The 18,399-nt window shown below is 32.4% G+C and overlaps 1 protein-coding gene and 1 long non-coding RNA gene across 2 annotated transcripts; one reads left to right on the forward strand and one right to left on the reverse strand.

Moving 5' to 3' along the window:
* The first annotated feature begins 183 nt into the window (after window positions 1-183).
* Window positions 184-3,693, forward strand: LOC11443706 (uncharacterized). The gene is made up of 2 exons (XM_024785598.2): window positions 184-364; window positions 3,225-3,693. Exons 1-2 carry the CDS (start codon window positions 273-275, stop codon window positions 3,427-3,429), a joined length of 297 nt encoding a protein of 98 aa, XP_024641366.1. The 5' UTR covers window positions 184-272; the 3' UTR covers window positions 3,430-3,693.
* Window positions 3,694-5,836: 2,143 nt separating this feature from the next.
* Window positions 5,837-7,616, reverse strand: LOC112422465 (uncharacterized). The gene is made up of 4 exons (XR_005646738.1): window positions 7,096-7,616; window positions 6,740-6,901; window positions 6,300-6,464; window positions 5,837-6,203 (listed from the first exon to the last, which is right to left on the reverse strand). It is a non-coding gene; the product is annotated as an uncharacterized lncRNA (long non-coding RNA).
* Between the last annotated feature and the right edge of the window lie 10,783 nt (window positions 7,617-18,399).

The following is an 18,399-nucleotide window of genomic DNA, read 5'->3' on the forward strand; positions in this document are numbered from 1 at the left end:
GTGGTCTTTATGATAAACTACATGCATTCTCTCAAAAAAATGATAAACTATTTCTAGTGACTGCATAAAATTAATCTTGTGTTTTCGTTTTATTTAAAAGAAAATGTATAAAAGATGGTAAAATATGTTTATTTTTTTGAAAGGACAAAATGGTCTTCACACTTAAACTTTTTATGTTCTTCAGTTCACCCTCTCGAAGATTCTCAGTTTTAACCATCAAACCAAAACGCTTCCTTCATCTCCTTAATTTTACTTGATTAAGAGAAGAAAGTATGAGTAACGTGACAGAGAAACTGGGCATCAAGATTGAAAAAAACCCTTCTGAAGAAAAACTCACTCAACTTGGTGTTAGGCAATGGTCCAAGTATATCCTCTATTCTCTTTCTTCTACACATTTTACATTAATTTTGTATTTTTTTTTTGTTGAAGATTTTGTTGTTTTTTCACTAAAAAAATGAGCTTTACTATCATTTGATTTGATGTGAATTTGTGTACCTAGATTTTGTTGTTTTTTCACTAAAAAAACGAGCTTTACTATGTTTAAAAGAGAGTAATGCTAGCAACACTCTCTCGACTCTGGTATGTTTTTGGTTGATCTTAGAATATGTGGTTAAGTTTAACACAACCTCACAAAACCGACTTGAGAGGTGAGGGTTGCCCCACTTATAAACATTTATTTAACACTATTGAGATTGTTGTTTGGATATAAATGGTGTGGCCCCGGATACCTGATAGTAGGTGATCCAATAGATCTTGGAGAGGCTCTGATACAATCATAGAATTTGTCGTTAGGCCTAACATAACCCCACAAACCGGTTTGTGATGTGAGGATTGCCTCCCCACTTATAAACATTTAATCTTCACAAGTAATCTTTTTGAATTGGATTGTCAAGCATAGAAAGATACTAGCTTTATGAACATTAAACACAATTTTTTTTTTTTTTTAAAAAAAAAAAAAAACGTTTTGGATGTTGTCTGTAAGGCCTAATTCAACTGACAATGTCAAGATTGTTAGGTTGGACATTATCTGTTGTTGTGTGTGAGTTTTTAGGTGATGCTAACCACTTTGTCTACGTACAACAAAAAAACATTTTGGATGCTTACTATTTAGTTAGTTTATGATATTATAGATTTTGAAACAACTGAAAATTCAAGCTATATTTTTGTGAGGTTGGTTTCATTCTGTTGCTAAACTTTTAAGAATGACCTATGAGACAGACCGGTATGTGTTTTTCATAACTTTGTGTGTGCTTGATTCTGCAGTGATGAAAATTGGTTTTGAATGAATTGATTTGTAAAATTTATTTTGATTACGAGGAAGTTGAATGTAAAGTGATTTATGTTTTAGATACATTCACAATGATTTTTACAAATTTATGTTTGGATCAAAATTGTTTTTGAGTGTGTAAAGTATCTTTCACTTTTAATTAATTTGAGAATTGATATTTTATCACCACCAAATCTAGAAATCTAACCTTTAGAGTATAATTGAGCTTGAGGCTAGAATCAATTTTAGGACCGGAAGCCAAACATAACTAATTTGTAGTCACAAACCAGATGGCATTCCGGGGTGTCGGCCGTGGAACCAAACATAGGCTTACTTGCTAAAGTTTAAGGGCAATATTATCATGTGAACATATTGAATCATTGCACAGTCCCTTCTTTCAAAAATAAGAATTGATTAGACTCTTTCTTAACACCATATTGCATGTTTGGATACACAATAACGAGTGTCAAACTTGAGTTTTCTCGTGTCGAATGTGATTTTGGTAAATATCTCGACGTTTGGTTATTTTGAAATTAGAATTGTGTTTGCCTTCAACTTTGATTTGACTAAAACAGATTAAAAGTTGAATTTTTTTTCTCTCCAGGTTTTATATCAGACCTGCTTTTAAAATACAATAATTTTACAAAATACGCTTACTCGAGCATAGCTCAATCTCTGCCTTCTTATTTTCTCAATTTGTGGAGTTAAGATTGAAAACTAAACACTTGAGTTGTAGTTGTTTATGATATTTCTATGTAATATGACTAATGTTTGTTTTGACAACATAGGCAAAGCAAACTTCAAGTTTCTCACTCTCTTAGATGCGTGCATTTAGTGATAAGACTTTGTATTGAAACTTTAGATTTAAGTGAGCCATCGCCGTTGTGATGGTGTTTGAACAGTCTGATTGAGCAAACCGCAAACTCATTTGGTTGATAAATTTGCGAAAATGCCTACCAAAACAAAAAGGTATTGGAACCACTTAAATAGTCTGATTGATCAAAGCATTTGATCGAAATGATACTTATTTTAGAATCTGCATATATTCAACATTGAGTAACAAATGATATAATTTCAATGCAAATATAATTCTGTCTTGATTGCATTATGTATCATACTAATTTGTCAATGCAAATATAACAGACATAAGAATACACGGCAAGAATCGTCATATTAATTTGTCCTCAATTTGACTTGGCTGCTGATCCAATTTCTAAATATCATCCAATGAGGAAAAAAGTTAATGTTATTTGATAGTTAACAAGTATTTTGTTCCACTAATAGTTGATGATAAAGATGATAATAGTATCAGAATAGTATAGTGTTTTAAACACTTCTCTTCTCAAAATGTTCTCCTAGGATTTTAAACTAAATCAGGAACTATATTATGATAAACAAGTCAACTACCACCGGTATGTTTTATTGAAGTTATGTCTATTTTTTATTGTTTTTAATGATATTGAAGGTATGTCTGGTGTTTGAGACGTGTTAATGTTTGACACCTGCAAGACATTGATGCATGTGATTACACTCAATCACTATTATTATCGGTGTCTACATGTTAGTGTTATTCTCGTGTCTATCTCAGTACTCCATACATGTTTAGAGGTATAATATACAATTAATAACTTACTCATGTGCTCATTATGGTTTATTAGTTCAAAATCTCTTGGTGAAAGTGTTTTGCTACCTCTCAAAATCTATTGCAGAAGAGGTTCAATGGTTTTTTTTCAACGTGTAGTTTAAACTCATTTTACCTTGTATTATTATGGATAACAAAGTGTATTTAATAATACTAATCAAGCAAGAGTGATGAATAAACTAGTAAAATGTACATTTTCTTGTTTTATTTTAATGGTATAAAATTATACATTTACTCTATTTTTTTGCATGTTACTCTTCTTACTTTTCTCTCTTCATAAAATTATTTTTCTCTAAGTGGTGGCTGATGTAACAGATGGGGTTGTCCTCCAAGCAAATTCCCATGGACTTATGATTCCAAAGAGACATGTTATCTTCTAGAAGGAGAAGTTAAGGTAACACCAAATGGAGCAAATGAGTCAGTTGAATTTGGTGCTGGTGACTTGGTTGTGTTTCCTAAAGGGATGAGTTGTACTTGGGATGTGTCTGTTGCTGTGAACAAGCACTATCTCTTTGAATAATTCTTAAATGTGGCATAATGTTTCCCCTAATGAATGAAATAGTAGGACTTTCATGATCTGACTTGGCATATGTGCGTTACTTCAACTATGTTATTTTGTTTAGAATGTATCACACATTAATACATTATTCTTGTGTCAATTTCTTTACAGATCTATCATTTTTAAGGTGAATAAGTGGGGTGTTCAAGGTTCGAGCCTCAGCACTTGTTCATACTAACTAAGGTAGGTTCACGGAAACGTTAGCGCGTATGTTGTATTTAAAAAATATATATATCTACAATTAAAAGTGTTTTTGGTATTATGGAAGGTTTATCATAATCATGATGAATCATTATGATTCTGACTAACCCAGTCTAATATCAAACATGCACTAATAGTCATTTTAGAAAATTACAACTATCTGTGATGAAACTTGAATTGTTACCAATGAACTGACATATCGTAGAGATTAACATGTATAGCCAAGACTCCAGCAGAATTGGACTCGCTCAGTGTCACAAATTTTATTTGTTCGATGATAATTTGACAATTCATATTATGAGTTATATCATGTGCAGCTCCTGATAAATTTGGGTGCTGAAGTTGTTTATATGTATGAATTCATATTTGTCATTTTTTTTACAAAACATATTTGTCATTTATAAACAGTAGTAAATAGTTATTAAATTTGTTATCTTTAGGATATTATTGTACAATGGTTTCAACAATTATCTATGAATTAAACATGGCACCATATGTAATTGCAACGGTTTATGATTTGGACTCCATCCAATTTTGCAGCAACATCAATTCCTAACAAGGCATAGCTCTAGTATTAGTTCCACAAGATCGAAGTGTATCAGAGTAGGAGATAAAACGGAGTTTAAATGCATAATTGTGTCGACATATTTATTCGACCATCATAAAATTTTCACCCTCCAAACCATAACTTTAAAGTTTCTCTTCCATAGCAAAAACTAAGAGATTACCATTCATAAACATAAACCCTCTAACATTAGGATTTGTCTCATTCAATCTCAATGCTCTTACCCTCACTGTCAATACCTTTTTCCACGAACCTGACTCATAGTCTTTTAAAAACCAAACAGTGAAAACATAATTTCTTAATTTCACCAAACAAATAGAACTATTGAAACTTCTCTTTTTACCCCCCAGTTGAATATGCCCATGTTACACATAATATGACAACCTTTTACAGCTTCCCTTGGCAACCTAAGCATAGTTGAGATTCCATTCTCTAGATTATAAGACATTATATATGGCTTATAAAAAGGCCTAGATTTTGCAAAGTAAGAAGTGCAATCTGAGATAAAATGAAGACATCCCTTGTGAAATACATGCATGTCAAATTCCATGTTCCTACCACCAGGTGAACAACTATTTTTTCATTGTTGTCCACACACCTTCTTTGCTGTGATAAACACCACATGTATAAGAAGTTAGTGACCACACACCTGAGTTTTCAAAAGAAACATCTTGTAGTCATCTAAAGAGCAATCTAAAATGAGGTTTATATCAGCAAAACTATGGTTTCTTTGAAATGACTAACGGGTGGGAAGTGAAGACCAAGACTTTGTAACTGGATTACATTTTCCAAACTCAATCAAATCATGATCATTAATGGTGTGACCAACAACTAGACCATTACTAGAAGCTAAGACACAAACTGAATTTGATAGGAAACTCAAAGCATCGTCTTTTAAGACTTCAGTTTGTGTCTTAGCTTCTAGTAATGGTCTAGTAGTATAAAAGACTTTGAATGATTTTAATATAAAAAGTCTTATGGATTTTAAAAGACTTTGAATGATTTTAATGACTTTTAAAATTTCAGTTTGTGTCTTAGCTTATAGTAATGATCTAGTTGTTGGTCACACCATTAATGATCATGATTCGATTGAAATTGTAATATGTAATCCAGTTACAAAGTCCTGGTCTTCACTTCCTACCCCTGAGTCATTTCAAAGAAATCATAGTTTTGCTGATATAAACCTCATGTTAGATTGCTATTTAGATGACTACAAGGTGTTTCTTTTGGAAAACTCAGGTGTGTGGTCACCAACTTCTTATACATGTAGTGTTTATCACAACAAAGAAGGTGTGTGGACAACAATGAAAAATAGTTTTTCGAACATGAAATTTGACATGCCTGTATTTCACAAGGGATGTCTTCATTTTATCTCAAATTGCGCTTCTGACTTTGCAAAATCTAGTCCTTTTTATAAGCCATATGTAATGTCTTATAATCTAGAGAATGAGAATCTCAACTATGCTTAAGTTGCCAAGGGAAGTTGTAAAAGGTTGTCATATTATGTGTAACATGGGCATATTCAATTGGGGCAAAAAGAGTAGTTCCAATAGTTCTATTTGTTTGGTGAAATTAAGAAATTTTGTTTTCACTGTTTGATTTTCAAAAGACTGTGAGTCAGGTTTGTGGAAAAAGGTATTAAAAGTGAGAGTAAGAGCATTGGGATTGAATGAGACAAATCCTAATGTTAGAGGGTTTATGGTTATGAATGGTAATCTATTAGTTTTTCCTACGAAAGAGAAACTTTACGGTTATGGTTTGGAGGGTGAAAGTTATATGATGGTCGAAGAAATATGTCGACACAATTATGCATTTAAAACCCCGTTTTATCTCCTACTCTGATACACTTCGATCTTGTAGGACTAATGCTAGAGCTATACCATGTTTAATTCGTAGATTATTATGCTATCAGTATGCTGCTGTTCCATGGTTTCTCCAGCTGCAACATCTTCATCCAAATTAAATTGATCTACAATAACATTGATTTAGAGATATTATTCACAACTAACTTATATAGTAATAATTTTAAATAAAGAAAATGTAATCACAATAACTAACATCATACCAAATCTCATTTGAAATAGATTGGATTGTCATAGTAGAAAGATCTTTGCGTAGTGCTTCCAAATCTTCAAAAGTTAAGAATGGTGGTGAATCCTCCAACACCCAATCTTCATCATCCTCTTCAAGTGTTTCAAAATTGATAGGGTCATAATTTTGCTTCTTATTCCTATAAATTATTATAAAAATACTAAGCACTTATTGAATCTAAACATATGCATGAGAATACAATCACCAAATTACATGAGAATACGTGTGTCAAGTTTAAATACATACATGATAATCTAAACACCAAACTACACTTCCAATCAAAATTCTAAACACAATAAACCTTGATTTTAATTCATTTTAATTCGATTTTCTATGCCACAACAATCTTAGAAATTGATAATAATAGATTTGGTCTCCAAAAGAAAACCAGAAATGAAAAAAAAAAATACATACTTGAAGTTGAACTCGATCAACAGAGAGGAAGAAATGGCGAGCGACGGCGCAAAAAGAGGGGAAGATGACAGTTGAGGAGGTTCCGTACAAGTGATTGCTAGTCTGGGTTCTCTTGTAAAGTGCATCTTCCGTGCATCTTCTCTTGAGTCAAATTATCAAACACTTCATACGCAACACAATGACATTCAAATTAGGCAAAAAATTGAAAAACATAGTCAAATTTCATTTAGTAAAATCATCAAACACTTCATACTCAACACAATAACACCTTAAGCAAGCATCATAATTATCAAATTTAATAATCTCACAATATCATTGTGGTTCAAAAAAAAAAGTAGAACAAATTGAAACAAAACCTTAGCAGAATTCAAAGCTCAGTCCCCATCAACAAGCATCAATGAAGGTGAATCACATTACCAAGGTTAGAAAACCAGATGAAATCTTCGCAAATCACCATGAACGCAATATGAATGGAGAAAATATTAACTGAAACCACAAACCCTAAGATGAGAATTGAGGGATAATCATCGCAGAAAACCCTGTAAGAATGTAATTCCCTGATTATAATTGATGATGAGAATTATACATATACAATTGTTTCTGATTCTAATATAGAAACTAATAATGCCTAATGAATATTCAATAATGCCTATTCAATATAATTACATATTTGACAAGTCAAATAATAATGTCTAATGAATATACAATAAACATAATTGATAATGTTTAGGCTGTCACGGAAATCTTGGAACAATATCAAGGGAAGACCAGTTGTGAAAATATCTGCAATTTGATATCGTGATGGTACGTGCAGAACTCGGATTTGGCCACGAGCCACCTTTTCGCGAACGAAATGAATATCCAACTCAATATGTTTTGTTTTTTGATGTTGGACCGGGTTACCATAGAGATATATTGCACTGGCGTTGTCGCAACAATAAACCATGGTGGCTTTGTAAATGGGACAATGTAACTCAAGGAGAAGATTGCGTAGCCAACATGATTTAGAGACTGTTGGGTATTTGTATTGTCTGCATTATTGCTAAAACAAATATCCTTATGTGTGTAAGTTGAAATCAATGTTCCAACATGTGTTTAGGCATCTCTATAAGATGTTGGATGTGATGTTCCAAGATCCTGGAACGGTTCAGTGTGTCTGGGTTCATGCCTACTTTTACGCGCGCCCTTTATTGTTTAAGGAAACAATATTTCCTTATCTTATTGATCAAGCAACGCACATATCTTTACAGAATCAGCTGTGGAATATTTCTAAAGTAATATTTATATTTTAAGAAATATTTGTTATTGTTTTGGACGATCCTAAAGATGTTCCAACATTTTAGGACTTTCCATATTTGTTTCTGATTCTTGTTTTGCATATTAGCTGAACTGATCTGCTTTGTGTTGAAGCCCAACTAATGTATTTAGCCCAAGCTGATAAATGGAAGATTGAACTTGTCCCTTAATTTGAAATATTATATTTGAGCCTATTTTGTTTTAAATTCGGTAAAATGAAAGTCGTGAAATGACCCTTGTCGCGAAAAATGAGATTGTAGTCTATATGGTTAGAAGTTTGATAAGTATGAAGTTTGAATTTGTCCCTCGATGTCCTTTGATGCGTAACATAATATTTGACCTATTTGGTTTTAAATTTGGTAAACTGAAAGTAATGGGATGATCCTTATCGCAAAAACGAGGTTTTAGCTTATATGGTTACAAGTTTGATAAATATGAAGGTTGAGCATGTCCCTTTATGCGAAACATGATATGTGAACCTATTTGGTTTCGTATTCGGTAAAATGAAAGTATAGGAACGTTCTTTGTCGCGAAAACCAGATTTTAGCCTATATGGTTATAATTTTGATTTGATAAATATGAAGGTTGAACTTGTCCCTTGATGTCCTTTGATTGAAAACATATATTTGAACCTATTTGGTTTTAAATTTGGTAAAAAAGAGATTTTAGCCTGAAAGGTTACAAGTTTGATAAATGAGATGTTTGTACTTGTCCCTTAATCATTATGTGAACCATGATATTTGAACATATTTGGTTTTAAATTCGGTAATTAGAAATTATTGGAATGACCCTTGTCCCGAAAACAAGAATGGTTACATGTTTTGTTAAATTGAAAGATTGAACTTGTCCCTTGATTTGAAACATGGTATGTGAACCTATTTTGTTTTAAATTCGAAAAAATGAAAGTATTGGAATGACCCTTGTCGTGAAAATGAGTTTTTGGTATATATGCCTACAAGTTTGATAAATCGGAAGTTTGAACTTGTCTCTTGATGTCCCTTGATGCGAAACATAATATGTGAACCTATTTGTTTTTGTATTCGGTAAAATGAAAGTATTGGAATGACACTTGTCGCGAAAACGAGATTTTGGTCTATATGCCTACAAGTTTGATAAATGGGAAGTTTGAACTTGTCCCTTAATGTGAAACATGATGCGAAAAATGAGATTTTAGCCTATATGGTTTGATGTTTGATAAAGGTTGAACTTGTCCCTCGATGTCCCTTGATGCGAAATATGATATGTGAACCTATTTGGTTTTGTATTCGGTAAAATGAAAGTATTGGAATGACCCTTGTCGCAAAAATGAGATTTTAGCCTATATGGTTAGATGTTTGATAAATATGAAGGTTGAATTTGTCCCTCGATGTCCTTTGATGTGTAACATAATATTTGAACCTATTTGGTTTTAAATTTGATAAATAGAAAGTAATGAGATGATCCTTGTCGCAAAAACGAGATTTTAGCTTATATTGTTACAAGTTTCATAAATATGAAGGTTGAACATGTCCCTTGATGCGAAACATGATATGTGAACCTATTTGATTTCGTATTCGGTAAAATGAAAGTATTGGAATGTTCCTTGTCGCGAAAACGAGATTTTAGCCTATATAGTTGCAAGGCTTAAATATGTATTTAATTCCTGCAATTATGGGTCGTTTAAAAATTGATCCCTGTATTCACTAATCCTTGCAAACCAGCCTTGCAATCGTTAATCATTTAAAATTTCGTCCCTGAACCCAGTTAATTACTGCCACGTCATTAAATTAGCAAAATGACATGGGAATGGATAAAAATGTCCTTCCCTTCCCTTCTCTTCTCATCTTGTTACCCATTTCTTCTTCTTCTTCTTCTCTAAATCCCAATCCTTCTTTCATGTTGCCTAACAACTTCATCACCGGAACTCCGGTGACCCAGAAAGTTAACAGTGCACCTTGTTCTCGTAGCAACTCCGCGGTGGTGGTGAGTGGTGAAAACGGTGGTGATGAGTGTCATCATCGTGATGAAGGAAAGTGGGGGTAACCTTTTTAAACTACGTAATCTTTTTCACTGTCGGCGGTAACCTCCTCAACCCCTCCCACCATGAACTTGCCGGAAAAACCGCACGAATCAAAATCAACGTCCAGATCCATTCAAAAGCGCTCGTCGGAGATTGGACGGTTAATGGATCACCCATAAAGCAAAAGGCGATACAGAAGAGGAACGATAGTAGTGTTGGCAATATGGCTCTGATAATAAAGAGGCTATTGGCTTGTGGATCTAAGTTATTTCATTTGTGTTTTGTGCTTTGGGTTTGTTTGATGTGTAACAACTTGGTGTGATGCGGTGTTGTTTTGTTGAAGAAAACAAAATTACTTCATTACTTTATTAAAGAATTGAGCAGAATTTTTGTGACAATCTCAAAGAAGGAGGAATTTTATTTTCGAAAAAAAAAAAATGTGAAGCTTGAAACATGGACTGGGTTTTAGAAAAGAATAAGGGAAGGGAAGAAGAAGAAATGGGTAAGGGCATTTTTGTCCATTCCCATGCCATTTTGCTAATTTGATGACGTGGCAGTTATTAACTGGACTCATGGACGAAATTTTAAATGATTAATGATTGCAAGGCTGGTTTGCAAGGATTAGCGAATACAGGAACCAATTTTTAAACGATCCCTAATTGCAGGGATCAAATACATATTTAAGCCTAGTTACAATTTTAATTTGATAAATATGAAGGTTGAAGTTGTCCCTTGATGTCCTTTGATTGAAAACATGATATTTGAACCTATCTGGTTTTAAATTTGGTAAAATGAAAGTATCGAAATGACCCTTGTCGGGAAAATGAGATTTTAGCCTATGTGGTTACAAAAATGATAAATGAGAAGTTTGAACTTGTACTTCTATGTCCCTTGATGCGAAACATGATTTTTAAGCCGAGTTTATTTGGATTTTGGTAATCTGGAAGTATGAGAATGTAACACTCCGTTTTCCCAACATAAAAATTCTTAAAAACATTTATTAGAGTAAGCATCATAATCAACGGGATATCACATAAAACATAATCCAAAACAGTTAAATAATAATTTTAACCAATATCTTAAACATTGCAGCGGAAATTATATCATAGTCATAATTCATAAAACGTTTTGGCACGCAGGCCCCATCAAACATGTTCATATTGTAATCCATAACATTATAAAAATAACATAATAGTCACGTAAGAGAATGAAGCATGCATAAACATAAACCCCATCCCGTTACGTATCAGAGCGACCTAGACGACACAGTGAGGCAAGGCCACTCACAGAAGCAACTGCACACTAAGCACGATCACCTGCAAGTTACCCATACGAAGGACAACATTTTCAAGCAGAAGGGGTGAGATTTCATAACAAAATAATGCTAATCAAAGTCATTTGAATCATAATTAACATTAACATCATAATCATTCCATTATTAACTTTGCATAAATGCTAAACAGTTATCACGTAATCATATATCCAATTCATTATGAACAACGTAACATAATCAATAAACACTTATCACGTAATCACATATTCATTCATTACCAACAAGGCATCTTAATCATGACAATGTGACAATGCTCCTAGACTCCTTATATGCATGTGGTACCAATCGTCATCATAAGTATTAATATACTTTAATCGTGCGGAGGACAAAGCTCCTATAAAACGTGCGGAGGACAAAACTCCTAATATTCGTGGTGAGGACTAAGCTCAATGATATGCTATGCATGGACACATATGAACAAAACATCGTAATCACTTATCAACATGCATCCAATAATTTGGAGCTAAACTTCATCATATAATTATGCACTTAGTTAAATAATGGAAGCAGCATAAACAGGTCACATAACAAGATGATATCGTTATATCAAGCACATAATTTGTATCATTATCACATCTTCTTATCTTGCATGAATATACAATGCAATAGTTCATATTCAATTAATATTAATATAACTTAGACAACTCTACAGTCTGCATTAAACGACATCACTAGGTCTCATTACCAGTTAGGGGTTCACTCTTGATCAACAAGTGCGACACAGATCGCATAAACACATAAACAAATTCATCCTGGTTGTACTCGCGAGGCGAGAGTACTTACTCGCCATGGCGAGTACCACTCAACTCCCAAACTAAGGTTGTTCTGGGTTCCCTCTGATCCTACATTCATTCCTAATCAATACTAGGTATGTTCAGGTACTCAAAGGCATACAAGATTCAACTAAAAAGGTCGAAACACGAAATATGACATGCACTCTGCCTAAGCTCGCGAGGCGAGGAAGGGTTGCTCGCCATGGCGAGTTGCACCAAACAACTCGCGAGGCGAAGGGAAGGGGGGCTCGCGTGGCGAGCGATGAAGTTCATCACTCGCGAGGCGAGGATCATCCCTCGCCGTGGCGAGTGATGAACAGAAGCACGGGCAGACTAGGGTTTTTCTCAAAAATCCATCACACAACATGGTTCAAAGCGTGGTTTTGATTCCAGAATTCATCCTAAACATATTCTAAGGTTAAAGGACGGTTCTTTCATCAATCTAACAAGTTTTACCGTTTGATCATCAATTTTTAGGGTTTTGACCTAATTCCAAAACTTCTCTAAATCAATCCTAACTTTGTCAACTAATCATCAGAATTACAGTAATTAACATTATTGAATTATTAGTCTCACCCTTACCTGGTTATGAAGAAATCGCAGCCCTCTCTATGCTCTTCTCCCTTCTAAGCTTTTCTCCCTTTTTCAAAAGTTTTCACGTACAATGAGTTTCTAAAATATTAGGTCTTCTCCTATTTATATCTCTTCCTAATTACTTATCTTATCTCACTTTCACCCCCAAAACTATCTAAAATATCAAAACAGCCCTCAACTAAATATTTTATATTATTTTCAAATCTTTATTCTATTTAACAATAAAATAAATCTCATATCATAATCAAATCCTCCAAAACTCATAACTTATCACGTCATCAATCAAATCACTAAATTCATCGTGAATCACCAAAACATAACAAAATCATGCATATACTATATAATTATAATATAATTGCCTAAACTCGATTAAATAAACGATTAAACGAAAGTGGGCGTTACAGAGAACGTGTCTCAATGATCCTCAACCCGAAAATGATTTAAACCTAGTTTATTATAAATTTGATAAATAGGAAAGTTTATATTTTGAATCGATGACACTTGACACAAAAATGTGATATTTGAGCATAGACGTTTTTAAACTATAAATTGGAAGTATGAGTTTTGTTTTCTATTATAATGTTTAAATTGTCTTTTGGATCATTAACAAAATCTGCCCTTGACGGAAAATATTGAATTTTAACGTAGATAGTTAGAAGTTTGATAAATAGGAAGGTTGAGCTTGTCGCTCGATGTCAGTTGATGTGAAACTTGATGTTTAAGCATAGTTAATTCTAAATTCGGTAAATTGGAAGTATGACAATGTGCCTTTATGACTGTTGAATTTGTCCCTCGATGTCCTTTGATGCTTAACAATTAAGGTCCTTATTTTTTTTAGACTCTTTACACACTCATCCAATAGTATTGCAGCATTCTGCCACATCAGTTTAATGAAATTAATTGAATAAAAAATAAAATAAAACCTCAAAAATCATCTTTATCACGTCCTTGGTTGTTGCTTAACATCATATCTCACACGCCCTTCCTCTACAGTTACGGTTATGATCTTTATTTGGCAACTGCAACCTTTGTATTATCATTAAGGACTTTACTCCAAAAGGCTCAGCAATTCTCTGCACCTTTATTCTACGGGTTTCCGCCTTTTCGGTAAGCTTTTAGATATTTGAAGCGATTCAAGTTAGAATTGTTTATGTACAAAGTCTTATCAATTCTTTGAAACTCTATTCTACTGGTTTTTCTTAGTTATTTAAGTAGAATATTTTTCTTGTTGATATTTATAACATGTGGCGTGATTGTTATTCTGTGCAAGTATAATACACATTTATAATGGCATATTATGTGGTTTTTATTTTCTCTCTTTTCAAGTGAAACCGCTATTTTAATTATAGATATGTTGGTAGGTAAGAATTCTGATGTCATTACACTTTTACATAACATGATTGTGTGTACTGCTAGTAGATCAAGAGATGACAGATATGCATGAAAATACCACTATGCCTGGCTGTGACGACAATATCCTTGAAATTGCTCTCGATGCAGATCCTCTCAATGATAGACTATCATCAGAGATCCCCTCAGAGCCCTTTGAAGGAATGGACTTTGCATCAATTGAAGATGTAAAGAATTACTACGTAAGATATGCCAAGAGTATAGTATAGGTTTTAGCTTTCGCATGGGTAAATCAAGAACAAATGGTATGATAATTGGTCAAGAGATTGTTTGTTCAAAGGAGGGATTGTTACAACTGTGCGCAGGAAATTATCGGAAAATAATAGCGATTTTCAACAAGATCACAGTCATGATGCAATGGAAGTTACCTCACATTGGCTACTTGGCTTTTCTTTAGATTATAGGATATCCTATTATTGTTTTTTAGCTTATTTTAATATTTGTAGTCAATCTAATGATACTTTGTACTTATTTAAGATTTATATGTAACTCTAAAACGCTTGTTCTGGTTTTCAAATTTGTTTCCATCAATGGATTTGGTTTCATATAAATCTTAATTTTATGTTATTCTTGAATAGTTATGACAGTGGATTATTTTGTGTCTTTATGTGGTGATGATGCTTATAATTCCTTCGGTGATGCAAGTGTTTTTGTAAAATCTGGGAGATTATAAGGAGCGGCTGTTTGGTGAATATTATTGTTGCCACGAGAAATAATGTTTGATATATCATCAACTGGGATACTATGGTTCTGTTTGGTAAAAATAAGCTATAAGCTAGCTGATAGCTTATAGCTGAAAAGCCTGCTTATTAAAAATAATGTATTTGATAAAATTAGCTGTTGAAGTGGCTGATAAGTATAAAATGACATAAAAGAACATGTTTTTTTTTTTAATATACATATAGACACACACATTTTTTTTATAATGTATTTATTTTTTAATATTTTTATTTATAGTTAAATATGTTTTTGGTCCCTATAAATATTCAAACTTTTGGTCTTAGTCTCCATAAAAAAATTCTTCGACCTTTAATCCTAAAAAAAAAAAAAATCACCGACAATTTTGATCTCTACTTAATGTATCCCAAAATTAAGAGAAAGGTGGAAACAAATAGTGAGTTAGAATATATAAAATTTTATAACATACAAAAAGACTAGTTATTTTTTCCTTTAAAAAAATAGGCTAGTTATTTTTTGTGTGGTGTACGGCAGGTTAATTATTACAAGGTATAAAGCATTTCCTTAATATATATATATATATATATATATATATATATATATATATATATATAAAGTGCTCCTTAAAAAAAACTACTTGGCATTTTTTTTAAGGGAAAAAATGGAGCGGTTATAAAGATGAACATGAGTAGTTGTTTAATTAAAAAAATAATTAATTTAAATTAATAGGGTTAAAGTTGGAAGAAAATATAAAAAGCTACCAGCTATAAGCTAAAAAGCTACTTGAAATAGCTTTTCAAAAAACGCTATAAGCTCATAAAAAAAGCTTGTTACCAAACACGTCACATTTTCATCTAACGAGCTTATAAGCTAATCCAACAAACTATAAGCTAGCTTTTTTGTGTTACCAAACACAGCCTATTTGTAAACATCTATAGTAAAGGTAAGCTTGCTTTGTGGTGCGTATTTGATGTAATATCTTTGTTAAATTGCTAGCACCTTGTGAGTTTTGCTTGTCCTCTTGAATTTTGCTTGTTGCTGTTTGTTTAATCACTGTATTGAGGAATTAGTTTTGGCACTACCTGCGGCTGTGGCAATTGTTATAAGTCTGCAGTTTTTTGTGTTCTGTTTTTCCTCTTTGTTTTGGTACCTGCTTCATTTTGGTTTTGATTGTTTAGTAACTAGTGTCCTCACCTGTGCAACGCACGGCTCGGAGCACTTGCATATGTCCTTAGTTTGATTACAAATGCGAAATTAATTTTTAATTAAAGTTGAAAACGACAATGACAAACTAATTCATAACGTGGTAAAAATTATGTCATAATTAGGTTATTTATTGTTGTCGTCAATTCATGATAAATATCATTGATTAATAGTAGTTGTGTGAAGATAAAAAACCATAACAACACACAAACACGTTAAACTCGCTAAAAGTTGTAAAAGATTTATCCCAATAACCGACAAGTCTTCCAAGCAAGCTAAAAAAACAAAGGACATGTTACACCAACTTCTATTTATATTGCATAATACTTTAAGTTAAAAAGTAAGCATAAAAACGATAGACAAACATCCACTAAAACGCCTAATATTTTAATTTTTATTCCAACTCTACGAAGTTGTTATAGATATCTCAATAAATAAGTTATTCAAAGCAAACTGAAGACTGCAACAAATTTTGTCTCCCTTATGCAAAACGTTATCAAATGCAAATTGAATCCAACCATCATATGATGCATTTCTTCTTTTTGTCATCTTTTGATGCAACAACAATAGACATGTGCATTTCGATAATGTCAATATCCATTAAAATAATTGACGTCTTTTTCCGTTTCTCAAATTGACACGTGATTCTGTCCCCTTGCTAGCTTTTTCTAATAAAATCTCAGATCGATACATTGTTGATGCTTAACGTGCTATCTTGTCTTATGGATTAATAAGAAAAGGGTTTGAATTTGTTAATCTTAGATCTTTATGGGATTGTTTGGTTTTAGATTGAAGGAATAAATCCATGTAGGAATTTATGAACCTAAATTAAAAACCATTACATGGTAGTTAAGAGTTATAAATAGTGTTCAATTTTATTTTATAATTAACCCTATATTAAATAAAATGTTATTTTGTTTAAAAAATGATTCTTCTTTTGTGGACAGTTTTCAAAAAAATTAATCTTCAAAATTTTATGAGACCTTTATCCTTATTCTAATTTATTTGGTTACTCATTTATGTATTTATCACACATTCCCAATTTCAATCTTAAACTCTAATCTCCTCTTGGAATTTAACATTGAAACATGAAATTCTATTTTAGTGATACGTTAGACTGTTTTCTTTTAAATATGTTCATATTTGCTACAAGGCATTTAATGCTTGTGTTTTCTTCTTGAATAGTTTGTCTCTTTGTTTAATAGTTGGCTTCCATACCCTTCTGTTTGACATTTAATCCAGGCTATGAATAAATTGGCGACTAAATCTTGTTTATTTGGGTGGACTAAATCATGTTATCCACTACTCTTTTGAGTTTTAAGTTTTGTATAATTTAGTGATTTATAGAGAAAAAAATCGAACTTTAAACTTTAATTTCTTGAATTTGAATTTCAATTTAAGTTGTGTACATGATCAACTATGAGAGGCTCTAACGCTTATGTTAAATACGTTAAATATTGTAGTTAGAAGTTGTAAACAATCTCACCGATTCTTTCATATTTGTAAGTCGTAGAAAGAGCAATTCATTTCTTGGTAAGAGCTCATATCTAATCTTTCATGGTACATGCAGTTCATTCAAACAATTGAACATGTTTAGTACAAATTTCATTGTAGGAGCAATTGAATCAACAGTTTTAACATTTACATACAACAATATAAATGCAGATTTAGCCCATGTTGAGAAATTTTTGTTCTCAGCAGATTTAGTTATAAACATGTTCATATGAATTAAGTATTTTAAGTAAAAGTTTTCTTCTTTTTTTGACAGATTGTATAGAAAAATAATGCTTTAAAGAAAGAAAAACTGGAATCTTTTTAATAGAATGGAGAAACTCACCACAAATGCAGTTGGACACCAATGCTTCAAAGCAAGGCGTCTTCCACTATTTATGGAGATTGTTTATAGAGATATGTTTGAAAGTTGAAAAGTGTTTTTACTTTATGTTAGTCTGCATTTGCATTCCTTTGCGAAAAAAAATAGCTTTTAAGTCTCACTTATCATCAAGCATTAAATGCAAAGCAAACCTGCTGTCATAATGGCAAATAATTCAACATTCTATGCGATAATAGGAATTATTATATAGTTTGATGCAATGTTTTCACATCTTGTGCTATCGATGATGTCGTTACAAGCCATGTCTTGAGAGGTGCAATGAGTTTGAAAGATATCATATCCTAGCCATGGTTCTTCTTTGGCTGCTGTTGTTTGCAAGCTTTTTTTAACCTCCCAAGATTTACCATATTCAACAAGAATATATTCTTCATCATATATTGGTTTGTCATGCTCCTCTTTGTCAAAGACTTCATGAATGTCATCGGGACCATGTTCATCATCATATATTGGATATATATTTCCCTCTTCTTCAAAACACTT

This window comes from Medicago truncatula, chromosome 6, assembly GCF_003473485.1.
Source record: "Medicago truncatula cultivar Jemalong A17 chromosome 6, MtrunA17r5.0-ANR, whole genome shotgun sequence".
NCBI classification, from domain to species: domain Eukaryota; kingdom Viridiplantae; phylum Streptophyta; class Magnoliopsida; order Fabales; family Fabaceae; genus Medicago; species Medicago truncatula.

Coding starts and splice junctions, on each gene's coding strand:
- LOC11443706 (XM_024785598.2), top strand. CDS start 273: ATGAGTAACGTGACAGAGAAACTGGGCATCAAGATTGAAAAAAACCCT. Junction 365..3,224: donor GGTGTTAGGCAATGGTCCAA/GTATATCCTCTA, acceptor CTGATGTAACAG/ATGGGGTTGTCCTCCAAGCA.